The sequence below is a fragment of the Pristis pectinata genome, chromosome 4 (assembly GCF_009764475.1).
Source record: "Pristis pectinata isolate sPriPec2 chromosome 4, sPriPec2.1.pri, whole genome shotgun sequence".
NCBI classification, from domain to species: Eukaryota; Metazoa; Chordata; class Chondrichthyes; order Rhinopristiformes; family Pristidae; genus Pristis; species Pristis pectinata.
Window position 1 is genome coordinate 67,411,230 of NC_067408.1, and position 23,997 is coordinate 67,435,226.

The window sequence follows — 23,997 nt, forward strand, 5'->3', positions numbered from 1 at the left end:
TCTGACTAGTTGCATCACCGCCTGGTATGGAAGCTCCAATACACAGGATCGAAAGAGGCTGCAGAGGATTGTAGATTCAGCCTGCTCCATCAGGAGCACAACCCTCTCTGCCATCGAGGACATTTTTAAGAGGCGGTGCCTCAAGCAGGCGACATCCATTATTTTGGTACCTCACCATCCGGGACATGCCTTTTTCTCATTACTACCATCGGGGAGGAGGTACAGGAGCCTGAAGATACACACTCGACGTGTTAGGAACAGCTTCTTCCCCTCTGCCATCAGATTTCTGAATGGTCCAGGAATCCATGAACACTACATCATTATTCCTCTTTTGCACTATTTCTTTTTTCTGGCAACTTGGTAATTTTTATGTCTTCCACTGTTCTGCTGCCGTAAAAACAACAAATTTCACGACATATGTCAGTGATAATAATTCTGATTCTGATTCCCCATTGGAAACGGGATCAATGTCTTGAATCGGTTTCCAGAATCCCCAACTTTAAAATGTCATGGCATCATCAAAGCCATTGGGTGCATGCTTCAAAAAACATTAACGTCCTTTTTGAAGGGTGAGGAATGTAAAGCCATGCACAAATCTTACACACACTGAGACAGACATCAAATGCTGCTGGAAGGTCAAGACGCCCTTTGGTCTGCCCAAAATTTGTTGGTCTTCCAACACAGTAAGATGTCTGTAAGGGAATGCTGCTGACTGGCACATTCCAGACTGCAGGAATACATGCTGAGGGACACACTGAAGCTTGGTGCAGCCAATGCAAAGGTTCTGTGGGGAAGGACCCATTCTAGGCTCCTTCCACTACCACACGTGGAGGGGCTGAGTCCGATGGGGAAGCCCCTCAAACATTGAAATGGTGTATCACCCCAGGGACACATAAGTGACAGCGGTGCTGTGTTTTTTTAAAAAAAATAAGTTAACACTACTGAATGTAATGACCAGGATTGGAAAAGTTTTGCACTGTTTCTTCTTTTGTATGCTTTTTGTTATAAAATAAAGTTAGTTTTTGGAAAAAAAATTCACAAATCTTATTGCTTGGTCTAAATTATCCCACCATGGCGCTTGATCATTCTCCCACTCCACGAATTGCACTGTTGACAATAACTTCACATTGCCTGGACATTTTCATTGGCTGGTCAGCAGTGACAACCAGATTCCCCTCTTTTTTTTCCCTCTCTCACCTTTGCTTAAAGGCATGTGATGTGCACCCAAGTTTCAGGTTAATGCTTTGTCAATACTGTAGTGAGGATATCGACTTGCATCTAAATTTCATGTTAATCTTTTACCTGCCCTCATAATAAATCTAGATTCCTTTTAAATCTTTACCTGTCTGTAACGTGTAGTGTCGACACCTTTGATAATATTGTATTATGTTAAAGGTATCTTGGGACTGTTGAAACCTTTAAGAAAGAAATTGATAAGTTTTTGTTGGCTAAGCGTATCAAATGACACGGAGAAAAGACAGATAAATGGAATTGAGGTGCAGGTGTCAAAGGCCCTGAGCAGCTGAAAGTCCCAGCTCTCTGTGTGTGAGCAGGCCAGTGGATGCAGAACAGGATCCCACTGAATTCCACCACCTTCCTCCTGCTGTCTGATGCAAAGCCCGTGTATAATTCTGCTGGCTGACTTGCTGCTCATATATAAACTCCTGACACCATTTGCAACTCTGCATTCAGAACTGAAAATCCAAGCAGGTTATTTTTGCTGGAGAGCTGCCATTTGATTATCTCCTTGGAGAATTCCAGTGGGTTAGCGAGCTGCAATCTATTGCTTCAATAGCCACAGTGACTTCTCTTTATTGCAGTTGGTTCTGTTTTAGTGCCCATAAAAGATACTCATTAATTGCCTGCGCTACAAATATGAGGCTAAGTAGTCCGCAGTACCCTGTTTCCTGTGCAATTTTTTTTTTGCCAACCTAAACTCTTGCTATTCTTCAGTCTCCATGCAGATCCCATCTAGAAATTCAGATGGGGAACACCGCAACCTGGTAAATGTTTTTTTTAGGAGGGTCTGCTGCTTCGGAATGCTATTGCAGAGGAGATCCAATTGTCACATGCAATGGAAGAGGCTTTCACTTGTTTAAATGTGCTCAAAGGATTTCCTTCACCCCCGCCCCAGCATTGTGGGGTGAACAGAAGAACTCTGATAGGTCCAGGCTGCGGGGTGAGTACGGGAGTCGGTAGGGAAGGGTTGCAAGATTTGGGACATCGGTTAAGGGGACCAGGCATTGAGAGTCGGGCCACGGCATTGAGGAGGAGGGTTTGTGACTGACTGTTTGCTTGTAGTCAGCTATTTTGGCGTGGGTCAGATTCACAATTGGGTTGGGAATGGGTGGGGGCACTGACCCAGTAGGGGGGAGGCTGGGGTGCTGAAGGAGAGATGCCAAGGGAAGCAAAGTTCACAAATGCACAATATGCTGCAATTTCTGGGGAAATTGAGTTGCTCCTAATTTTGTTCAGCTCAGGGAAGAGTGGTCCAAAATGTCCAGGTCCATGGGAATCATCAAACTGCAGGGCTTCTCATCCTTGCTGTGGATCAGCATTTAGAGGTTAATCACAATGCAGGAGGTGCCCTTTAATTTCAAAGTTCCCACATTGCTACACACTATGTGCACTTATTCTTAAACTGTATATAAAAAAAAATAGAACTGACTCCAGGTATGCCCATACCAGCATGTTGTGGTGTTTTGCTAGACGTCTTGGAGACAATATTTGTGGATCTTTGCATTTTCTGCCAGATGCTAAGGTTTACTAATGTTACATTTTACCTGTGTACTTAAGAGCTGGACAGGAAATAACTAGCATGTCCAATCCATTAGTCCCAGAGCCATGATAGTTAAAACATTAACCCTCATCCCACAGTCTTTTAATCTATTGAGAGAGGCAAAAATGCAGGGGAAAAACCTCAGAGGGGGAAGTAAATACCTTGGAAAATTCCTCCCTGTTATCAGTGGGTGATCTCATTTCAGAAGATCTTGTTGACCAAGTGTTACCCACAAGTTAGACTTGCGTGTGATAGTTCTGTCCCTGTCAAGATCAAGATCATCCTTGCAGGAGAACCTGAAGCAGAAATGTGCCTAGAAATTCTTTTCCTTTTTAGTGGCATTAAGACAGCATTGTGAGTCGCCCTAGTGCTGTTTGTGGTGGTCCCATAGAGATCCAGATCTTCACAAAATAGCATTGTCGGGGTGTTCCTGTGCAACGCTATGTTGTCGTGATTTCATGATCCATCAAAAGTTCCAGCGGCTGCTGGAGTTTCGCCTCACACCTGCAGTCTTTGCATTCTGCTATTAAAGAAGGATGCACCACAATACAAGCAGCACTCTTCCAGCTACAGGGGAGCAATGCTTCTGAATAAGAACACAAGAAGTAGGAGTAGGACACTTGGCCCCTCAAGCCTGTTGTACCATTCAGTATTATCATGGCTGATGTGCTCCAGGTCTTGTCTTCTTTTATGTTCCCAGTAGTGTTCACTGCCCTGATCTTTATAAATGTATCTATTTCTTCTTTAAATATCTCCAGTGATCTGGCTTCCAACTCTCCGGGGTAGAAAATTCAGGAGATTCGCCATCCTCTGTAAGAAGTTCCTACACAGCTCTCTTTTAAATAACCATCCTCTAATCTTGTAACTATGTCCCCTCGTTTTGAGGAAACACCTCGACATCCATTTTGTCAGATCCCTCAAGGTCTTGTGTGTTTCAATAAGGTCACCCCCCCATTCTTCTAAACTCCAAACAATATAGATCTAATTTTGTTATCTGCTTGCGATAGAACATGCTGCAGTTATGAGAGGGAGTGAATGAAACAGACTGGTGAAGAATGCCACCTGGAAACAGCCTTGGATTATTCTGAGGCAAGGAAGCTGAGGGTGTCCATTATCCTGATCCCTGTGGGCAGAAAAACAGTCCAGGTCCTTGAAGGTGATTTTGAGATCTTACAAGATCACTGATCTCAAAGCGGGCAAAGAATGCAGTTGGCTCGTTAATTAGCACAGCTTCAGAGGGAACCTGGGTCAATAAAGCCTTGTTGTTCTACGAGTAAATAAGATCTGCCATTTCTCAGAGCAGTGAGGTTTTGAATCATGCTGTAGATTAATTTTGATCATGGAGGAATTTTAGGCGGAAGCAAAGGGATTAGTACAGATGATGATCCCACTGAAATGTCCAGACTGGAATTTCCCAATGGGTATTAAAAGTCTAAAATGGGTATAGTATTGTTCTATTTGGCTTCTGCAATTTTTCCTTTGGAGATGTACAAAGGAATTTCTAGGTTTGTAGCACATCAATGGCAGTTCTGGGTACCCAGAGTTAAATCCAACCCCAAACCTCACACTTCTTACAGTCTTCATTGCAAAGTTAAATGGTGACTGACAATAAAATATTACTACAGGTACTGCCTTGCCAAAAATGGGAACCATTTTGCATTTGTAAAGATGATGAAACTGTCGGTGTTTGCCATTATTACCCTGTGAAGCTGGTAGCAGCATCTGTAGTACGTGCAAATGAAAACCAGCAGCCACTGTCAGTGATTCGCGGCTTCTCCACAGTGTACTGCTTGGCGTCCTTCAGCACAGGAATCACCAGAGATCTGATGAGAACCCAATCCTTTAGGAATCCTGTTTGCTGTCTTATTAGACAAAAAGTATGGTAATTAAAGAAGTATGTGATTTGTACTTATCAGTAAACACATACAATCATGCTGTCTCGGCTTGCTATTCTGTGAACAGACAAGCGAAAGAGATGATTGCATGTGTACTGTGTGCAAATCTGGACATCGAGGTTTCGTGCCCAACACATATCTATACGTCATTGTTTGTTTATTGATCAGAAATGCATGGAGCCACTTCTAGATTTCCAGTGATATGTGACTAACATTTTGGACCGCTCTATGGTGTTCTTGCCAATATTGAGCGCACTGTATCTGTGTTTATGATACAGAGTTTTTCAATCGACAGACATTTAAATGGGGATGAATCCCCAGGAGATTATGGATTATGCAGAGGAACACTAATTAGGTCAAGCTAAATAGAATATTCATAATAATATTACTTCCTGCTGAATGTAGTTATCGCACCAATTGCTTTTTGTTTTCCAGTCAAGAGAATAAAACCTGTTGCATTCTTCCCACTGTCTTAAATCACAACTTTATTTTTAAAAGGCAGATTGGGGGATGTGTTGCAAGGAATGTGGTGCATGTTTGGGGCTGGTAACATTATAGAACCTGCAGTTATACTTAAATGGAATCCTGATGCATGCAATGCATCCAGACTAAAAAGTCGTCTCTATTTAAATCCAAGCTGCATCAATACCACACGTATGTGCAAACACCATTGTTTAAATAGCACCTATGCTGTTTTAAAGAAACAGGAATGAAATGACCACATCACAGTAGAGTGGGTCTGAAACTCTCAGTTGAAGCTTATGCATATTACGCCTCACAGTAAGTGATGACATGAGTTATACAGGGCTATGGGGATCAGAAGACAAGGAGTGGCAATACAGTGGTGCAGCCATTGCCTCACAGCACCAAAGACCCAACACATTGGCTGTTTGGAGTTTGCACATTCTACCTGTGTCCACATGGATTTCCCACTTTCCCCCAGAGACATGTTGGTAGTTTACAAATTACCCCCAGTGTGGTAGGAGAATTCAGGCAATGGGGGGAGTGTGGCATTGCTGTGAGATCTGCATTGGTGGATAGACCAATATTATAAGGAAAAAATGAGGAGGAGTAATTGGATGGCTCTTTTAAACAGCTAGCACTGGTATTGTCAATTGAATGACGACTTCCTGTGCTCAATAATTCTAAAGTGAGTGTGAAGTGGGAGAAACAGTTTGCCTGCTGGATCGATTGGACTGTTACAATTCTGATTCTCCTTCTCTTCTAGATTTATTTTTGATCCAATTCAAAGAACTTCCTCAGTAGTAGATACCAATGTTTTCTACTTCTAAATATCTTTTCAAAAGTGGTAAATATTTGGATAAACATTTGGGAATAAACGCCGTATAAAACCCAGAACCCTTCTGACAATTGTATCAGTTCCGTTGAGGAAGCTGTGCTGTGATAGGATCTCTGCAGTCTTCAGTAACTGATTAAATCATGCTGGGAGGTTTTGCATTTTAAATTATGAAGCAATTTCCCCCGCCCCCCTCCCCAAAGGTGAACGCGCATGAGAAATAACAGCTATGCAATAAAGTTGTACATTTACAATTGAACTTTTCTCTTCAAACTCCAACAGGAAAAATTTATAAACAATAAAATATGAAGCTAATGCCTTGTAAGTAACTTTTCCTTTCATTTATGTGCTACTACAGGAGCCCTTACTGATCCAAACTTTTGATTTTTTTTCATCTCTGGTGTTTCAAACTGACCAGTTCCTCATTTGCAAATGCTTTAATTGCACTGTTGATTGGGATGGAATAGCTTTTAAAGATTCTTTGCATTAAGAATAATTGCTCCATAGCTGTTTCTTTCAAGGGTTGGCAGCTGTTGGATCTTGCAAGGTTTTATTATGTTGGTATGGATCAGGAATTTGCACTGCAAGTGTTTTCAAATTGCTTATGCACAGTGGGTATTAAAAGGTCATCCACCCGAAACATTAACTCTTGTTTCCCTCTCCACTGGTGCTGCCTGACCTGCAGAGTGTTTCCAATATTTTCTATTTTTTTTGCATTTCTAGCATCTCTCAGTTTTTGCCTTTTGATTATAGCCTATGCACAATGATCGGAGTAATCACCAAATTAAATATAGATGGGAAAAACGCACTGCCTGGGAATCCACCTCAGTTGATGGTTTTAGGTTTGTTATATGCTTACAGCAGCATGTTATACTGCCTCAGAAATGCAGATCTATTAAACAGCAGCATAGGTCATTTGGCCTTTTTAAATCTGCTCCACAATTCAATATACTCATGACTGATGCTATCTCAGTACCATACTCCTGCCCTCTTCCTATAACCCTTGAAGTCATTTGTGTCTCAAAGTCTATGAACTGAATTTCTGAGGTGAGGTATGATGCATTTTTGTGACTACATAATGCATTTAGTGCAGCCAATCTGGGATGAATCTCTAGGCCACTTTCTCAAAGGGGCTTCATGATAGATTGTACTGCAATTGGTGTTAGGATTGAATTGTACAGCTGTGACTCTTGGTGCTGGCTACCACCCTATTCAGCATTCTTGAAATAGAAACAGAAAATGCTGGAAACACTCAGTAGGTCAGGCAGCATCTGTGGGAAGAGAAGCAGTTAATGTTTCAGATGAAAGATTAACTGTTTTTCATTCCATAGATGTTGTCTGACTCTAGTACTTTCAGCATTTTTTGTTTTTGTTTCAGATTTTCAGCATCTCCAGTTTTTTTTTTGATTTTTGAACAGCACTTTTGCACTAAGTCAGAAATTCATGGGTTCAACTCCCACTCCAGAATAAAACTAAGCTCATGTTTCCTTCCAGTCCAGAAGGAGTGCAGCAGTGAGCTTTCAAAATTGCTCTCCTGGAGCAAGATCAATGAATGTAATTTGGAAAAGATTTGAGGTTAGTTTTCTTGGTGTCATGAGTAATATTCATCTCTCAAATCACATCATTCAAACTGATTATTTAGTCCATATTTTGTGGTGGAAGATTGTCAGATTTCCTACATTACAATGATGTCTGCATTTCAAAAGTTCTTCATTGGAGTGCATTGGGGACATTCTGGAGTTGTACAAGTTGTTACAGAAATGGAAGTCTTTCCTTGCATTCCCTTCACTGAATCTCTTTGTCTCTATCCATTTATAATCTTTCTCCAAATTTGGCAATTTGACCAAGCTTATTAATCTCTTTGCAAAGACTGTGTGCCATTTTTAGGCTTCTTCAGTGAAGTTTCTTTAGATATTTTCCTTTACAACCTTTATATAAAGATCTTTGTGGTTCGATTTGGGTGATCAACTGCGTTAAACAAATCTCTGTCTGGAATTTGGCCGCCTATTGATCTACTTCGTGGTTGAATGCCTGGTGCAGCATGCTGTCTAAAGTAACATGAAGAATGGCTGCCTGTAGCCATACTGTATGTTTTTATCTCTCATCCAGAGTTGTTTTCTTCATTCATTGCTCTCCTGACTATCTTCCCATCTTCTACCCTCCATAAATTTGAATTCATCCAAAGCTGCTTGCATGATATGTCAGGACTTATTCACATGCGGTGCAGCAGGTAGTGCTGCTACCTCACCTGTATATTCCTTGTGACCATGTGGGTTCCCCCCAGGTGCTCTGGTTTTCTCCTGCATCCCAAAGATATGCTGGTTGGTAGGTTAATTGGCCATTGTAAAGTTGCCTTTGGTGTGTAGGTGAGTGATAAAATCTGGAGGGTGGGGGAGTTGTGGGGAGAATAAAGTGAGACTAGTGTAGAATTAATGCAGATGGACAAGTAATGGTCAGTGGGGACTCAAGTGGGCCAAAGGGCCTGTTTCCGTGCTATGGCATCCATTATTGCTGTAGGTTCATCATTTACATTGACTTTGACCAATTTACTGTCTCTCTTTTTAAAATTATCAACCTTGTCAACTTCTTCTATGGCCTCACTCCCTCCCTAGCTCTGCCACATCCTCTGATGCTCCAACTTCTTAAGTATCCAGTGTCTCTGATTATACCCTCTGCTACTCACTTTTTCATAAATTTCTCTGACTTTCTGTTGGGTTGTAGTGCCTCTAATATTGAACTCTTTGACCAAACATTTGGTCACCAGTCCAGCTGATTTGTATGGCATGGCATCAGGTCCTATGTAGTAATGCTCATGTGAAATGCAGAGATGCTGTAAGAAGATGAGGTGTTTACTGGAGGAAAGGAGAAAACTGGTAAGGTAGGGGGGAAAAAGACCTCTTCTAGTCCAGCAGTTGGGTCATTGCAGATGAAAGTGAGCAAGCTCCAGTGTTGAACCCTCCACTCCAGGACTCCAATGTTGCCGGGACTTGAGGGACTGAATTATGGAGAGAAGTTGAGTAGGTTGGGACTGTTTTCATTGGAGCATAGGAGAATGAGGGGTGATCTCATAGAGATGTATAACATCATGAGGGGCATAGACAGTGTTTTTTCCCATGGTCGTGGAATCAAGAATGAGAGGGCGTAGGTTTAAGATGAGAAAGCTAAGATTTAATAGGAACCTGATGGGCAACTTTTTCACTTAGAGGGTGGTCTGTATATGGAACGAGCTGCCAGAGGAACTGGTTGAGGCAGGTACTTCAACAACATTTAAAAGGTACTCGGACAGGTACGTGGATAAGAAAGGTTTTGAAGGATATGGGCCAAACAGGGCAAATAGACTAGTTTAGATAGGAATCTTGGCACTGACCAGTTGGCCTGAAGAGCCCATTTCTGTGCTCTATGACTCTAGGTGGTGCAAGTTCTTACTGCCGTTATCCAAGTTTAAGTTTGGAGACTTGGCCGCCACTTCTTGCCGAGCAGCAGGGGGTGATAGGAGGGAATGGAATGGTGCCGGAATGCCAGGATGACTGATTTTTTCCGCAATTAACAAGACAAAAAATGGAGCTTCAGTCACACAGCCAAATTCTGCAGATTGACAGTCAGCCCGAGTAATGCGAGGACTGCCTAAATATCCATTTCACTAGTTAATATTAATTGAACTCCACTTTTTAACCTTCACTTGCAAAATCAGTGCAGTAAAATAGAGACCACCTTGGTTTTGTAGTTCTAAGCGAGCTGTACGTCTTCACAATGTTCCACAGGCTTTGGGATTGGAAGGGCCCATCATTTCTTACCAATAAATGTTAGCACCTTCAAATGAAATTCCAGCGCTGGCTTTAATAAAGATGTTAACTTGTTTAAATTTGGTAATGATTTTGTTACAATAGCAGACAAGAGCTCATAGAAGCACATTCCCAGAGTTGCCAGCATCATGCAGTGAGATTTGACTCTTTGATAAGCATGTTGATCAAAATGTTTGTATTAAATTAAGGCACCAAGGAATTTGACACCAATCATTGAACCTTTTTTAAAATAAACTGGCTAATAATTCAGTTAAAGTACTGCAGAAAGGAATTCTAAGTAAACCCAAAAACTAGTGTTACCAAATATAGTTCTTTATTGCTGTATGAAAAAGCAAACTTATTTCCTTAAAATTTTAAGAATGTAGTTTACTGTTTAACTCTTGAACTCTCAAAGTGTCATTAAACTTTTCCAATTTGCCGTGTCTCACACATTACACTTTCCATGCTGGTCTCCCTCTTTGCATGAGACCATTCTGTGACACTCAGCTTCACAATTCTTAACTCGTTTGCAGAAGATCCCAAAACAAACTTGCAGCATCTGAACTGTAACCTGTGGGAACATTTTGCCTTTCCCTATCTTTGTGTGGGTGAAGCCACTAGTAGACTTAAAATGTTTTCCAATGCAGTAGGTTACTTACAAAATTTATCTTTATTATAATACAAAAATTGGTGTTGTGATAATGGGGGAACCATAGAACATAGAACAGTACAGCGCAGGAATAGGCCCTTTTGCCCACTATGTTGTGCTAAACTAATTAAGCAAGTAATTAAACACCTAACTAAACTAGTGCCTTCTGCCTACACACAATGTCCATGTCCCTTCATTTTCTGCACATCCATGTGCCCAACTATGAACCTCTTAAATGCCTCTATCGTGTTTACCTTCACTACAACCCCTGGCAGTGCATTTCCAGGTACCATCACTGTCTGTGTTTTTTAAAAAAACTTGCCCCGCACATCTCCTTTGAACTTGCCCCCTTTCACCTTAAATGCATGCCCTCTAGTATTAGACATTTCAACCCTGGGAAAGAGATACCAGCTGTTTGCTCTATCTATGCCCCTCATAAACTTGTATCAGGTCTCCCCTCAGCCTCTGCCACTCCAGGGAAAGCAGCATCCTGGTACACCAAATTACTGGTAGTACCAGTAATATTCTTGTGTAAGAAATAGAAGCAGGATAGGCCATTTGGCCCACTCCTCTGCTCTGCCATCCATTAAGATCACAGTTGGTCTTCTTCCTCAGTGCCACTTTCCTGCACTAACCTTGTATCCATTGATCCCTTAATACTAAAAAGCTATTGATTTCTGTCTTGTATATGCTCAGTGACTGGGCCTCCTTGACCTTCTTGGGAGGAGAACTCCAAAGATTTGCATCCACTGGTGAATCTTTGGAATTCAACACCTATGGAAGAAATTTCTTCCTATCTCTATCCTGAATGACCATCTCCTTAATATGGTACTGCAATCCCTGGCTCTGGACACCCAGTAGCAAGTTTTACCCTATCAAGTCCATTTATGAGTTTAGATAAGTAAGATCACCTCTCATTCTTCTGATCATGAGAGTATAGGCCTGGTCTGCTTAATCTCTCTTATGACAAGCTGCATTATTATTTAAAACAAAATTAACTTGTATAATTCCTTTCATGAATTGAGGATGTTGCCAAAGCTCTTAGAAGCACTGAAATACAGGGCAGCAAAGGGCACATAGCAAGCTCCCACAAATGGCAATGAGGAAAATGGACAGATGATCTGTTTTTGGCAAGAACTCCAGGGGAAAACTTGCCCCCATTTTTTTGTTGTAATAGTGACTGTCGGTCTTTTCATGTCATTGCCATCATTGCCACCTTTTTAAAAAGTAGATATTATTCAATACAAAATGTAAATTCCTTGTGTTGAAATTGCTAATCTAGTGATCTGTTGCTTGAGGCAAACTGTTATTGCTCTCAGCAAAAGCCAAATTCCAAAGCTGCAGGAGCTTTAAGTTCTGATAGCGGAGGTGAAGGAAGTAATTTTATTGCTCCTTGAGGAATGGAATGTGCTTGACATTTTCTTGTAAACAGGCTTCTCACTGCCTCGGATTTTGATGCTTTTTTTTCAGTCGAGAGGAGAAATGGTTTATTTTAGGAAAAGGAGATAGATTGAAATGCAAACAAATGCTTGGATGATGATGGTATGGGCAGTGGGGAAGTCCATGTGGTGTGCATTGGATGACATAAAATGGCCTTGCAGCGATGTGGAAAGACCACCTCTCTTTCCCCCTCCTCCCCCTTCCCATCCGCCACCTTCATACTTTGGATTGGAGCAGATGAGGTCGACAGTATCCCAATGCCTGGCTGGGGGTTTAGAAGTGCATGTTTCAGGAATGATGCAATGGCTGCCCATACATGCTAGCCACCAGCAAACTGCTTTGTCTATAGCCTTGCCCAGCTATAACTCCTTTGCAATGAAACCATACCTGACTGCTTGAAACTGGATGGCCTACTCTACCTCAGTTTCTCTGTCTTTTCCCTTTCCCCCATCGTCAGGGCACCCGAAGAGTCATTCGAACATGACTGCTTGATGCAATCCATTGCTTAACTATGCACCTTGGCCCTGGGAACACATTTATCAATTTTAAAATAACCAGGCTTGGGATGGAATAATCAAAGCAGCGTACATCAGCCTTCCAGCCATCTGGACTAAGTCTCACTGGCAGTGGCACATTCCACCCTCTTCAGCACAAGGACCAGTGGCAGGATGTCCAAGTGGGCAAATGTTAAATGGGGCGGCACAATGGTGCAAGAGGTAGTGCCGCTATCTCACTGCTCTAGGGATCTGGGTTCAATTCTAACCTCTGACACTGCCTTTGTCGAGTTTGCACGTTCTGCCTGTGACTGTGTGGGTTTTCCTAGGGTGCTCCAGTTTCCTCCCACATCCTAAAAATGTGGGGATTTGCCACTGTAAATTTCCCCTAGTATACATAAACTTCAAAAGAAAGGAGGGTTGATGAGCATGTGAGAGAGAATAAGTTGAAGGGGTACAGGGCCACGAGGTGTGATGAGACTGATGGCATTGCTCTGCTGGGAGGCAACGTGAACCCAATGGGCCAAATGTGTTCCTTCTGTTTCATAATAAGCATGTAAGTTGGCCGTCCGTGAAGTATTGGAGGAAAAAATAGTAGACATTGCATAGTGTTGTAGATGTGAGAGTTCTCTGGTTCATTTTGCTAGCAAGGGCTACTGAGTGGTATGTGCATGGCAGTAAGTAAGGACATGGCAAGGGGATATAATGCATCTGTTTTAGGAAGCTAACACTGCCATGGTGAGCCGGACTAACAGCTCAAGGGTATGCAACTCTCTGGTAGTTTATTTCCGATCTACTTCTCTGGAGCTAGTTTGGCAAGACTTGGCAGTGAGAAGCACAATCGGATGTGAGAGCAGGAGGGGATGAGGACATCTACTGCCTTAATATCTTTGTCCGTGGGACTAATGCTGTGGATGTACAGCGATTATACGAGGAAGTCTCACCAGTCCAGGAATGATTTATACGCAGCTTTGTGCAGTTTGTCTCATTGCAGTAACTGTAACAAAGACCTGACAATTACTGGCCAAATAGCTAGTGTCCTGGGAGCCATAATTGAAAGAGATGAAGTCAGGACTCATTACATTCATGAGAGGATGCAGAAGTATTTTGAGTCCTGATACCTTCTGTATAGTGAACAAGAAAGTCATTTTCCTGCTGTCTCTCCACTGTCCACTCAATGTGTGGCTTATGACCTTTGTTTGGATGGTTACTTATAATTACAGAAGAGGGGCAGAGAGTGTGTGGATCTGCAGAATGTCACAGCTTAGAGATGGGGTAGTTCTTCACTTTGATCTTTGTTTTGCCAAGTCCCACAACACTCTGCTCAACAGTCCTTGTATAGAGAAACTAGAGCCTCCACTGGGAGGGACCCTGATCTTAAAATTAGAATAAGGACCATTTTGGGAAGCTCACTCTCACAAAAAGAATGGTGAAAATCTGAACCCTAACCCAATACAAGGTCAGGAGGCTGAGGAACAATTGAAAATATCGAAACCCTGATCAATAGATATTTAAGGTTGGTTGAATTAAGGTGGGGATCAGCCATGATCTGGTTGAATGCTGACAACACTCGGGATTGGATGGTTATCCCTGTCTCAGCAAAGCAAAGTTACTTTTTTAATCAGTTGCTCCTGTTGTGTTGATTTTTGAAACTGGATGTTTAGCACAACCCCCGAGAGTGCAGATGTTTACCGTGTACGCCTTTTATTGTGTTTTCAGACTGACCAAGCCACTGACATTTGCTGACTGTGTTGGTGATGAACTGCCACTGGGCTGGGAAATAGTTTATGATCCACAGGCTGGCATCTACTACATTGACCACATCAACCGTGAGTATAAGTGTGCATTCAACAAGTGGAACACGGTGTTTCCATGCTGCGTTGTAGTGGCAGAGTCTACACTGTCTTTCCAAAGTAAGGGCCATAATCTTCAATTCCTTCAGCCTTGCCTTCCTAAAGTGTTTACCCTTCAAAATTGTGAAATGCCTGCCTCTTGTATCTTGGGACTATCATCAACTTTGGATCCATTGTCCTGTCAGACTACACATGCAGACTTATGCGCAGTCTCCATTTGCAGGTTGAGGATGGCGATGGACCTTTTTAAAACTGATAAAAGGATTCAGAGAATGGGGTCTTAATCAAGAGCTAGATCACATAGCGAAATCAGGTTACACATTTCCACACATAGGTTAGAGCAGGCTAGAGTTTTACATAAAACAGTACAGCAAAGGACAGGCCCTTCGGCCCACGATGTTGTGCTGAACTAATTAAACCAATGACTCCTAATTAATCTAATGCCTCTTACCCACACAGTGACCATATCCCTCCCTTCTCTGCATATTCATGTTTCTATCCAAGAGTCTCTTAAAACACTCCCGTGTTATCTGCCTCTACCATTATGCCTGGCCCCTACAACTCTTTGTGTACACAAAAAAAAACTTGCCTCACACACCTCCTTTGTACTTTCCCCTTCTCATGCCCTCTAGTACTCAACATTTCAATCCTGGGAAAAAGATACTGGCTGTCTATCTATGCCTCGCGTAATTTTATAAACTTCTATTAAATCTCCCCTCAGCCTGCACTGCTCTAGAAAGAAAGCCCCAGCTTGTCCAACCCCTTCTCATAACGCATGTCCTTCAAACCAGGCAGCATCCTGGTAAACCTCCTCTGCACCCTCTCCAAAGCCTCCATATCCTTTTTATCCCCATAAATATTTCAAAATCAAGATAGAATTTTTTATTGGGGGGTAGGGGAATTGGGGGTATGAAGTGGGTGAGTTGAGGTACAGATCAGCAATGTTTTAATGGAATGCCAGCAACATACCTGCTGAGTGCTCAGGTTTGTGTAGTTTGATGGTATTCGCCTGCTTGTATTGAGCCAAGTAGGATGGTGGAGTGTGATTTGAAAAGGTTTCCAGCAGACCAGGCTCCAAGGGCTGAATGGCCTATAACTGTTCCTACTACTCATAGTCTTATGATTAGCTTCTGTATCGGTCAGATGCATGTGGGTTGACTCATCTACTCAAGTCTACCCCCCCCAAAGCTGAGTTGGAACTTTCCATTCCACACCAGTAGGTACTTATTTTTGGAAGAAGCAGTTTTTCGCACTGTTCATTTTTGACTCCCTGAGCATTTTGCTCCTTTTTAAAGTGGTTTAAGCAGAGTGCAATTAAAGAGGCTCCTTTGTTTATCCCTTTTGTAAACCATCACTTGAATTATTTTTGCCTAGTGCTGTAATATCTCTCCAGAACTTTGTTTTAGTGTAGCTAAAATGATTTATTTACTTGGTACTCTTTTGAAGTAATGTGATGAATTTGATGTTTATGTTAATTTATTGCTCTTTCAAATTCAGAGGATTTCAATGTTTAAAATATCTTCCCCACGAGATAAACCGAGCTTAAAATGTCAACCAACTGTTGAATTTTATTGCACCTCAATATTGTGCCTGTATGATGCCTGGGCCAATGCACCAAGTCTGTTTGTCTATCAAGATGATAAGATCCAAAATCAACTTAGTGAATTGGAATCAAATTATTAAGCTATGGCAGGGGCAAACCCATCTGTGCAAAGGAGATTAGAAACAGTTGCTTGTAATCCATAGGCTAGCTTTCTTTTGCAGTGCACTGTTAGGCTTGACTCTAGGTTTTGTGCATCAGCTGAGGATAAACAGAAGAGTATTTAACAAATGCAGCTGTTTTTTTTAAATCACCTGCCCTCGTGGTCCATGTTTAAACACAGAGAGGGGTTCTCAAGTGGCATGGTGACAGTATCCGGGTATCCTGACTGTTTGGTTGAGTGTAGGTGTGCCTCTACTTGTGATTGAACAATGCAGGATGAACACTGCACATTCCACAAAGCTCAGAGGGGCCATTTTTAAACCCCTCCCTTCCTCGGCCCATAGGGATCATGGGGTTTATTGGTCATAGAGTCATACAGCGCAGGAACAGGCCTTTCAGCCCAACTTGTTCATGCCAACCAAGGTGCCCATCCAAGCTAGTCCCATTTGCCATCATTTGGTCCATAACCTTCTAAACTTTTCCAGTCCATTTACCTGTACAAAGTTGTTATTGTACCTGCCTCAACCACTTCCTCTGGCAGTTCATTCTACACATGTACCACCCTTTGTATGTGTCAAAAAAAAAGTTGTCCCTCTTGTTCCTATTAAACCTTCCCCTCTCACCTTAAACCTATGCCCTCTAGTTCTTGATTCCCCGACCCTGGGAAATAGACTGAGTGCATTCATCCTATCCATGCCCCTCATGATTTTACACACCTCTATGAGATCACCTCTTGGTCTCCTACACACCAAGGAAAAAAGTCCCAGCCTGTCCAACCTCTCCCTGTGACTCAGTCCCTTGAGTCCTGGCAACATCCTTGTAAATCTTTTCTGCACCCTTGCCAGTTTAATAACATCTTTCCTATAGTAAGGTGACCTAAACTGAACACAATACTCCAAGTGCGGCCTCACCAGCATCTGGGGTGGGTTAATGACACTTTGCCACCCCTTCCCCACCACTTTTGCTCGCCTAATCCCATCCATGAAGGTGGTCACCGTCTTTGGAGATTGGCCTCCACTTAACTGGTGGCATTGCATCCTGATGATATTGTGGAATGTGGAAATCATTTTAACTGGCGGCTGCCCGAGTGATTTCTGGGCAAGGGGCAAGCATCAAGGTTACAAATAACCAAGTACCCATTTAAAACCTATATGTATCCTTGCGCACGAGAAGGAGCAGGGTTGCATTGTGGCTGTGACCGTATACACCTCTGTGTGTTAAAATGGTGCAAAGCCATTGCTTACTTGTTGGCAGCTTCTGGGCAGATGACTGGGCCTTTCCTATGCTATTTTCTCTGAAATACTTGAATATATGCTTAAACTGGACCAGGGAGTACATCAAACAGAGCCCTGGATAGCTCTTTCTGATAATCCTGCACTGTTCTGTATCAGGTCAGTTGGCCTTTTTAGCATTAGAATTACTCTTTCCTAGACTCGTACAATCATCCTTGCCTGTCAGATGGTGTGATAAGATGTGATTTAAAGAAAATATATTTCCTGATCTCGCTGAGCCCAAACCTTGTTTGTCCTGCAATCGATTACAGCTGGATGTTTTTCCAGCCCTTGCGGGGTTTTACTGTTTAGTAAGGTTTCTAAATCCACCTTTTTAAAATGTCTTTATTTTGCAAACAGCTGCATCATTGGCTAATCAGCCTGCATTTGTTAAAAGATCATTGTAAAAGACATATTAAATACCATCATAGACATCGGTTTGTTGAGCTTTAATTGCCTCAGGTGGGGGTGAGTAGGTGGATGGGGAGGAGGGTGAACAGTTCAGGTAATGTAAGAATGTGATAACATCCAATACTGGTATTCATATAAAGGTCACCGCACCAATGCTGTTGGTGAACAGCTGGATACGCAATTTGGCATTGGATTCCATAACAGTGGTAACTGATTTGCAATGGCAGGTCCAGTAAGAAGGAAGTCGCTGGAGGCCACAGTCTCGTAGCTTGCCGCTTCATGACCTTGTGAGCCCACACATGGAGGAAGCCAATGTGCCCTTACATGAAAGTTTTGTTTTTAAAAGTTTGCACGTACATCAGATAGATGTTACAACTTTTTTACTGCATATTTATGAAATCATCCATTCAGTACTTCCTTCCTCACTTCATTTGTTCATTCCCAGTCATCCGGCTCAATATCTTGCTCATGCAAACATTTGCTAAAGATATCCAGCAGCTGATAAGTCTCTGCTGCTTCACAAATAGTGAAGACAGTTTTATTTCTTGTTTGAGCATGAATGCCTACAAGTTCATTCACTATGCAAGTAGATCTCCATTCCTTTTGTTTTAATTTTGTGCGATCATTAAAGGCTCAAAAATATTTAATTATAAGACTTAAATATCATGGTCATACAGCACAGAAACAGGCCTCTCGGCCCATTGAGTCCGTGCCGACCATCAAGCACCGATTTGCACTAACTCTACAATAATCCCACTTTATTTGTATGCTCCACATCCATCTAAAGTACTTATCATGGTCAATTCAGAAAGAATTACGAAAGGTAAAACCAGACCAAAGGCAACTGCCTGATGCAAAGGGGGATAGGAATAGGCCACAGAGTACTCAAGCTTGTTCCTCCGTTAGATTAGATCACAGCTAATTTATATTCAACTCCAAATACAAGCCTTGCTACCTTTGCAACAAAAATCAATCAATCTCTGCTCTGAAACCTTCAGTTGACGCCTTAGTCCCTGCTGCATTTTGGGGAGCAAGTCCGGGTTTCCACTGGGACAAAGATGCAGCATCTGCCCTTTTACTTCCTCCCTTCCTGTCATCACAGCTGTGAGCTGACAAGCCTTCAGGTCCTGATGGACTTCATCCAAGGATCTTTGCAGAAGTGGCTAGTGAAATGAAGGATTAGTTTTAATTTTCCTAATTTCCTTAGATTTGGGGAAGATTCCCTTGGATTGGAAACTGACATCTTCGGCACTGCAGTTTCTTAATTCAAGAAGGGAGGGAGGCAGGAAGAAGGAAACTACAAGGCGGTTTGGCATCATAAAGGGGAAAATGTTAGAAGCTGTTTTTAAAGATGTTATCTCAGGGTACTTGGAAAGATTCAAGGTGATTGTGCAGTTGCCATGGATTGTGAAAGGGAAATCGTATTTAAGCAATTTATTGGAGTTCTGTAAAGAAGTCACCTGCTGTGGAGGGCGTGGAACCGGTGGACGTACTGGACTTGGATTTCTAGAAGGCATTTGAGGAGGTGTCATATTAAAGCATTGCAGAAAATCCAGAACCAGGGTCACTGTTTAAAAATAAGGTACTGCTCATTCAGAGATGAAGCAAAAGGTCTCTCTCAGAAATGTCTTTGGAACTCTCTTCTACAAAGGGCTGTGGAAGCAGAGTCTTTGAATATTTTGAAGGCAGACGCAAACAGAAACTAGATATGCAAGTGGTTGAAAGGTTGCAGTGAGTGAATAGGAATGTGGAGCTGAGGTTGCAGTTAGATCAGTTGTGGTCACATTGAATGACACCAGTTTGCATCTCCAAGGACCCAAATGCTTGTGAAGCAGCAGTATATTCAGGCTTACTTAGCATACTGCATTTGATGCTCACTATGTTCTTTCCCCTTCACTGGGGAAGTAAAGCTCTTTGCAGTGCACCTCCTTTCACCCACATGAGTGACCCTGAACTTCCAGTTGTCTGCCACTTTGATTCTTGACCTGACTCCTGAGCTGGCAACTCTGTCCTTAGCTTCTTACACTGTTACAGTGGACACCATCTCATCTTGTGATTTGGCACATTACATCTCTCAGGACTCAGTATTGATTCCAACCATTTCAGATAAATGGCCATTCCAGTCTTGAGCTCATTTTCAGCATTTGGTTTCTTTTTTCTTTCTTTTGGCATTTCAAATTTCTTTCCTCTTCTCCTTTCTGTACCTCCTCCTTCTGTATCTTCTCCTTTCTGTACCTCCTCCAGACATACTATCTCCCCCCCTTGCTCTGCTGGCACCACTGTCTCTTGCATGATTCAGTGCCACCCTATCACTGATCTCTCCCTTTGCTATCTCCACCCCTGTCTTCTCTGGAATCTAAAGCTCGTTTCATTTCCAACTTCCCCACTTCTGAGGAAAGATCATCTATTGGAACCATTAACTCTGTTTCTCTCTCCTCGGATGCTGCCTGATCTGCTGATTACTTTCACCATTCTGTTTTTTTTATTCCACTACACCACGTGTGAGTATTGGCTTGCTGACGATGTCTACGAACACCCTGCCTCTTATTGTAAAGATTGGGCCCGTCACCAGCAGATATAGTTTACCTCTATACCCCATTCAGTTCCTATAAGAGATCATTCAAAATTTATTGACATTGAAGGAAATATAAACCCAGGTTATGAACCAGACCTCATAACTCAACCCCTTATTTTGTTTATTTTAACTTTTATCTCTTCCAATATGCCTTCTCTTGAAGTAAATGCAGGTAGTCTCTAATCAGAACTGCTTACTGCTGAAGCTTACCTTCCAGGCCTCTTTAGATAAAGCCCAACATTCCGTTCATCCTTTTTGAAATTAATTTTTTTTTTAATCTGTCCAGTAGGTTTCAGTAAAATATCCGTACTCCAACCCTCAGTTACTGGAACTATCCTTTTGCTCCCACGCAAATTCTCACTACCTTACAGAAAGCAATAATCTTTCGACTGAGGTGGGCGAAGGACTTTCACTCGTACATCAATTATTGATTCAACAGTTATCGGTCTTGAAGTTAGTAACATTTTCCTGCATTCCCCACTAAATGAAAGTAATAAGTGGACTACTTATACTAGCTTATCACTTCAAAGCTAAGCTGACTCAGGCTTTAGAGGACACGACCTTTGGCTGATGTTGTGAAATCCAGACACATTACACACCGAGACTAGTACAGCCTAGTAAGTCTGTAAGGTTGAAGTGTTTGTCCGCCGAGCTGTCGATCAGAGTGGGTTCTCACCACATGAGTGTTGTTGCTTTCTTCAGACTGTCTCAAGACGGTAACTACCTCACTGTGGAGTTCACCTTTCTTTCTGAGCTATGGCCAAAATAACTCCAGTGACTGAACTAAACTAGTACAGCAATTAATTCCTGTAGATTGCTTTAAGATGCTGATCACTATATGCATTCCAGATCATTTGCCCTTGCTATTTTCTGTTGCACACTGCTTCATCAGTATCATGCAGAGATGAATTCATGAGAGAAACCTTGTGAGGGACCTTGAGTAAGATATTTGATACTTCCATGTGAAAGAGACTAGCTAGGGGCCAAATTACCAAGAGAAGTTTCTACAGAATGCTCTTTACTCAGAGAATGGTCAGAATGTGGAAGGTGCTACTACAAAGAATGGTTGAGAAAAATAGTAAAGATCCTAAGAGAGAAGCTGGATAAATGCAGGAGGGAGAAAGGAAATGAAGGATATGCTAGTAGGACTGTTGAAGTAGATTGGGAAGATGCTTATGTGGTGTATAACCTCCAGAGCAACCTGTTCCTGTGTAAAACTGATTGGATCTATTAGATCTTGATATAACCACACAGAAATAAGACTTTAATTTAAATTAACTGGTAAATTATTTCCAGCTTTTTCTTGTTGCTCTTTTATGGGAAGCATTTTTTGTCCGGAGGCTGCTGTATTTTCTGCTATTGGATATGTCAATCTAAGGAGTGAAGGGTCTGGGTTGGAGTGCTGTGTTTTGATCAGAAGAAAATACTTGCAGATTCTAAAGGTAGATACTGGCTGTTGCAGCAAGATGGAATTAACTAGGCTGCTGTGAGGACTTTGCATAAGGATTCTTACTTAGTCCAAGGAATCTTCTCTGTGGTGTCTCCAAGGCAAGTGTATCCCTCCATATGAGCAAATTGGTAGACAGCTGTTTCTGGTCATATAGCATGGAAGCAGGCCCTTTGGCCCACCAAGTCTGTGCTGACCATCAAGCACCATTTACAAGAATCCCACTCCTTTCTCTTCCCACCCCGTTCCCATCAACTCCCCCAAGATCTCACCACTCACCTACACACTAGCAGCAATTTACAGCAGCCAATTACCCTACCAAACTGCATGTCTTTGGAATGTGGGAGGAAGTAAGGAGCTGGTGCAATGGTTAGGAATTCACTAAAAGAAGAATGAAACCTTCTACACTCGCCATCGCCTCGCTACCCACGAGTGCATTTTTTTGAGTTGTTACTGTGTAAAAGAAAAGTAATCTTCTGCATCAGCAAATCAAGTTTGAACAAACTATGGCTCATGACGTGAGGTCCAGAAAGAATGCGAATGGTATGCTACTGCAGTATATCTAGTTAGTCAAGCAGAGTCAGAAGTGCACAGCTTTGAGAAAATGGGTGCTGGGTTCTTTTAAGTAAAACCACAAGCAGGCTTTCTTTCCAATCCCTGTAGCGTTCAATGGAGGACCGCAATGCATAGCACATCAACAAAATATCTGAGACAAACTTATCACAGACTCCTTCAGGAAAACTTCCAAACAACTTAGGACTTCCAATGTATTATCTCACCATAATTGTGAATGAGTATGTTAAGTAAGATGAGGGGAAAACACTTTGAGGAAGGGATTATTCCAATGCAGTTGCTCAGAAGTTGGATTGTGACTGGTATGTGCGATTATGGCTAATTGTCATTATATTGCAACACTGATTCAATTTTTGTTAAGGGAAATACATTTTTAGTGTCGAGTGAATAAAGGAAAAGTTTTGTCACAAGTTTGAAGATTGTAATAAATTAGTATCCTGGATTTGTTCCCATCATTGGAGCTAAGAACTAAAAGTTGGGGTGTGTGGGATTGGGTGTGGTGGGCAGGGGATCAATAATGTAGGGAAGACTTGCACACAGAGACAAATATAACTGTGTCCTACTCTAAGCAATCGATCAGCAAATGCATTAGCGCTTAAGAACTTTTATAGGATCATATTTCTAGGTCACGAGCAATTTGTAAATAACCATGGTGAAAAGGCCTCTGTTGTCTGTATGTTAATTCAAGTTGTCCCCAATCCCCTTCCAAAACAAATGAAGGACTTTTGAAACACTGCGTCATCAGAAGCACAGCAGCCAACCTCTACATAGCAAGCTCCCACTAAAAGCAGTGTGAGAAAGACCAGTTATAGTGATGTTGGTAGAGAGTAAATATTGGCCAGGGCAATAGGAAGAACCCCCTCCCTGCGAAATTATCCCATGGGACCTTTTATGCCCACCTATTCAGTTTCCTCATCTTTAAGTTGGCATCTCCAATAATGCAGCACTTTCTCTGTGCTGCATGTTGCAGTCATCTATTGGAAGCCAACGGATTGAACCAACTGCTTAATTCCTCTCAATGGAATTAGCACACAGACAACTGAAGCCTTTTCACTATGGTTATTCACAAGTTAATTTTGTGACCTAGAAATATGATCATATAAAAGTACTTGTTTTTAAGCACTATGCATTTGGTGATTGTTTCTTAGAGTGGGACACAGTTATGTTTATCTCTGGGTCCTTTAGTGTTACTCTGGAAATGCAGCCAGCCACTTCCAGTCATAAATCGTGGAATGGCTGGTTTCTATATTGGGTACACTGCTAATGACATCACTCAGTAATGACACCAAATCACAAGCACTAATTTCTTCAGCCAATGAGAGCATTAGTATAAGACCTTAGTGCAAATGGTTCCAAGTTACTTGATGCAACTAACCTTTGAGCTCTGCTTGTCATCCAGTGGAAAGTGTTAAAGGCAGCTCCCTGGCCTGTCACAGCTAGCGCTGGGAACCCAACTCAAGTAGGGATTTTACTTACTGCCTAGCACTTCTTTGGTCCCCACCAGCCCACAGGCTGAAGACCATAGCCCAATCAATTGATCTCCCAGGACTTAATTGCCTAGAACTGACCGCCACCATCCCCACTCACAGGTCCTTAGAACATAGAACATAGTACAGTACAGCACAGATCAGGCCCTTCGGCTCACAATGTTGTGCTGACATAGCTAATCCCTCCTACCTACAGAATGCCCTCCATTTTCCCCTCATTCATGTGCCTATCCAAGCCCCACTTGAAAGCCCCCAATGAATTTGCCTCCACCACCCTATCAAGCAACGCATTCCAGGCATCCATCACCCTCTGAGTAAAAAACTTACCCCTCACGTCTCTTC

At 42.2% G+C, this 23,997-nt stretch overlaps 1 protein-coding gene across 1 annotated transcript in view; it reads left to right on the top strand.

Moving 5' to 3' along the window:
* wwc3 (WWC family member 3) overlaps window positions 1–23,997 on the top strand; it is a 172,183-nt gene that overhangs the window by 66,402 nt on the left and 81,784 nt on the right. The window contains exon 2 of the mRNA XM_052013860.1: window positions 14,056–14,165. Within this exon, the coding sequence (XP_051869820.1) occupies window positions 14,056–14,165 (110 nt within the window). The remainder of the gene's footprint in view (window positions 1–14,055; window positions 14,166–23,997) is intronic.